At 30.7% G+C, this 2603-nt stretch overlaps 1 protein-coding gene across 1 annotated transcript; it reads left to right on the forward strand.

Moving 5' to 3' along the window:
- Window positions 1-989: 989 nt before the first annotated feature.
- On the forward strand, window positions 990-1394 carry LOC112500497. The gene has a single exon (XM_025103994.1). The coding sequence runs from the start codon at window positions 990-992 to the stop codon at window positions 1392-1394; it is 405 nt and encodes a 134-aa protein (XP_024959762.1).
- Window positions 1395-2603: the final 1209 nt, after the last annotated feature.

A 2603-nucleotide genomic window follows, 5' to 3' on the forward strand; every position in this document is an offset into this window, starting at 1 on the left:
TTAATTATATTTTAGATTTTTTATATTTAAAATTTAATGTTTATTCTGTATTTAATTATGTTTATCTTTAATTAGTTACACAAATTAAAAAAATGAAAGTTGTAACTTCATACATAAAAAATGACTTTTAAAATGTTTTGTCAACTATTTTATAATATAGTATATATGACAAAAACTCTTAAAAATCATTTTATATGCGTAAAATACTGTTTATTGATACATGTTACTTAAAACTCAAGATTACAGGTAAATTATGCGTAAGTACAACTTATTAAAGCTTCATATTTGAAATCGTGTAACTAACTACATATAAACATAATCAAATAGAGGATAAACATTTAATTTTGAATATAAAAAATCTAAAATATAATTAGGATAATCGTTGAGTTTTACTAAAATACTTAATTATTATCTTTATAAAAAATTGTATTATTAAACCAAAAATAAAAAATAATTAAAGAAATATACAAAAAAACGAGAAATTTCAAATAGTTAGTTTGGTACTAATATCATTATTTTTTTAAAAAAAATTATGATATATTCATATTTATATTTTATTCAAAAATAAAAATATTATCGTTTTTTCAAAACCACTTAAAACCGTATTATAACATTGACTGAGACAAAAATAAATAAAACGAAACATTAAAATCAAAATATGTCTTGCTGTATTATGCGAGTACCCTTCCATGTTTATATATGAACTTTGAAATGATCATTGATCATGCAAAAGGTATTTCTTTCAAGTTGCTAAAAGTATAAGGACTTTATTTGTACTAAAATACAGTGTAGGGGTTGTAAATGTAATTTATTTAAAGACCAAAAATTTCCTTGTCTTTTTTATTACTTTCCCTATATGCCCTCTATTTTCCCGCTTTTTCTCTCTCCTTAAAATCCCGTCTCTCTCCCCTAAGCGTCAACACAGTCGCTTCTCTCTCTCTCTCTCTCTCTCTAACCTTATCCTTTTGTTTACCTCTTCTCCGACCGCCATGAACCACCGCATCAGAAAAAGATCTGTTGCCAAGAAGTCTGACAACGGTTACCTCCGCTACCTACGGCCCGGCGCCCTTGCTCAACTCCGTGACTCTAAAATCAACGCTAGATCTCATCTACGATCGTATGACACTCAGATTTCAATCCATCGCGCTATATCATCCTCGCTCACTTCTTCACAATCAGGATCTCCCAGCACCTCCGGTGTCATCCAACAACAGCAACAGGAAGTTACTGGCACCTTTACCACCACCGACGGTGAATTACCTTTTATTTCTGCAAGGTTTTATGAGCCTCGTTGTCCTCAGAGGAAGAAGCTAATGGCTGCTAAATCGATGTTTTATTTGAACCACAACTCTAACAGTCTGAACACAGATGGTCCTGAACCGGTAGTTGATTGATGTATTCAGTAATGATATGCTTTTCGCTCATTAGTGTAAGTAGACGTAGTTGTTCCTGTCGATCAATCTGTAAAGGAAAAGGTTAATTCATATCAATCAAAATACCAATTCTCTACTGTAGCTTAGTTGGCCAGGTGTTAACTTGTAGGTTAGAAGTTAACCTTTCATCCTACATTGGTAGAGAGTTTATTTCTAGAGAAGCTTATAAGGCTTTCTCTAGTAATGAGTACTGGGCTGTGAACATATTAGTGGACTTATGGTGGGGGTCTTGAGTGGAAGGCCCAACACACATGTTTTTATTAGAGATTTCGTTAGAAGGATTATCATTAATCCGATTTTATTCTTAATTTGAAATAAATCGTATTTTGAGATAATTATTAATTTTAATTAATTAATCCGATTTTAATTAATTAATTATCTAGATAATTATTAATTTTAATTCTTTGAGATAATTATTAATTTTAATTAATTAATTTGATTTTAACATTTTAATTTAAATTAAAATGTTTATTTGACTTGGTTTAGATATAGGTTTTGGTTGAGAAATCTTCTCCCACTTTCTTTTCTACGTGGGCCTTTTTTGTGGGCTTGAGCTAGGGTTTCACCCGGTATAAATACTGGGTGAAGCCGTATCTATTTTGATATACGAAAACAATTCTTCTTCTGACGAAATTCTGCTCCCATCTCCTATTTCTCTCTACCGGTTTTGCTACAAAAACCTACTCTATATTCTTTGTGATAACTGTCCACAAACGAATAATCTACTGCATCAAATCCTGGGGCTTTACGACTAGCAGACTCACAGCTTCTAAAGAGTGGTCGTATAAAACCTTTAAGGACAGGTTTTCCATGCAGTTTTTCATCCGAATCGACAACATTTTTACCAGGTTGGTTTTACTATTTTTGCATTGTATTTAAATTTCCGTTCACTAAGTGAACACTCTGCTTCTACCCCTTTCTTTCATTGAATCTATCGAGAAGGATAGTTTCAATCTGTGTAAATTGGCATCTATTGAGATTTTTGGTGGGTCTGATTTCAAAAAGTTTTAACCTATTTATTGCTATAAATAATTAAATTATATAAAGATTAAATCTTTATTTGRTGTTCATTTTCTAATTATTTTTATAATTTTTACAACAATCTTAAAGGTTTTATAACAAATGGACACCGGAAATTATCGTCTTCTCAATCAAGACATGATGAAATTA

The sequence above is a fragment of the Cynara cardunculus genome, assembly GCF_001531365.2.
Source record: "Cynara cardunculus var. scolymus isolate 2C chromosome LG 17, CcrdV1, whole genome shotgun sequence".
Classification (NCBI taxonomy): Eukaryota; Viridiplantae; Streptophyta; class Magnoliopsida; order Asterales; family Asteraceae; genus Cynara; species Cynara cardunculus.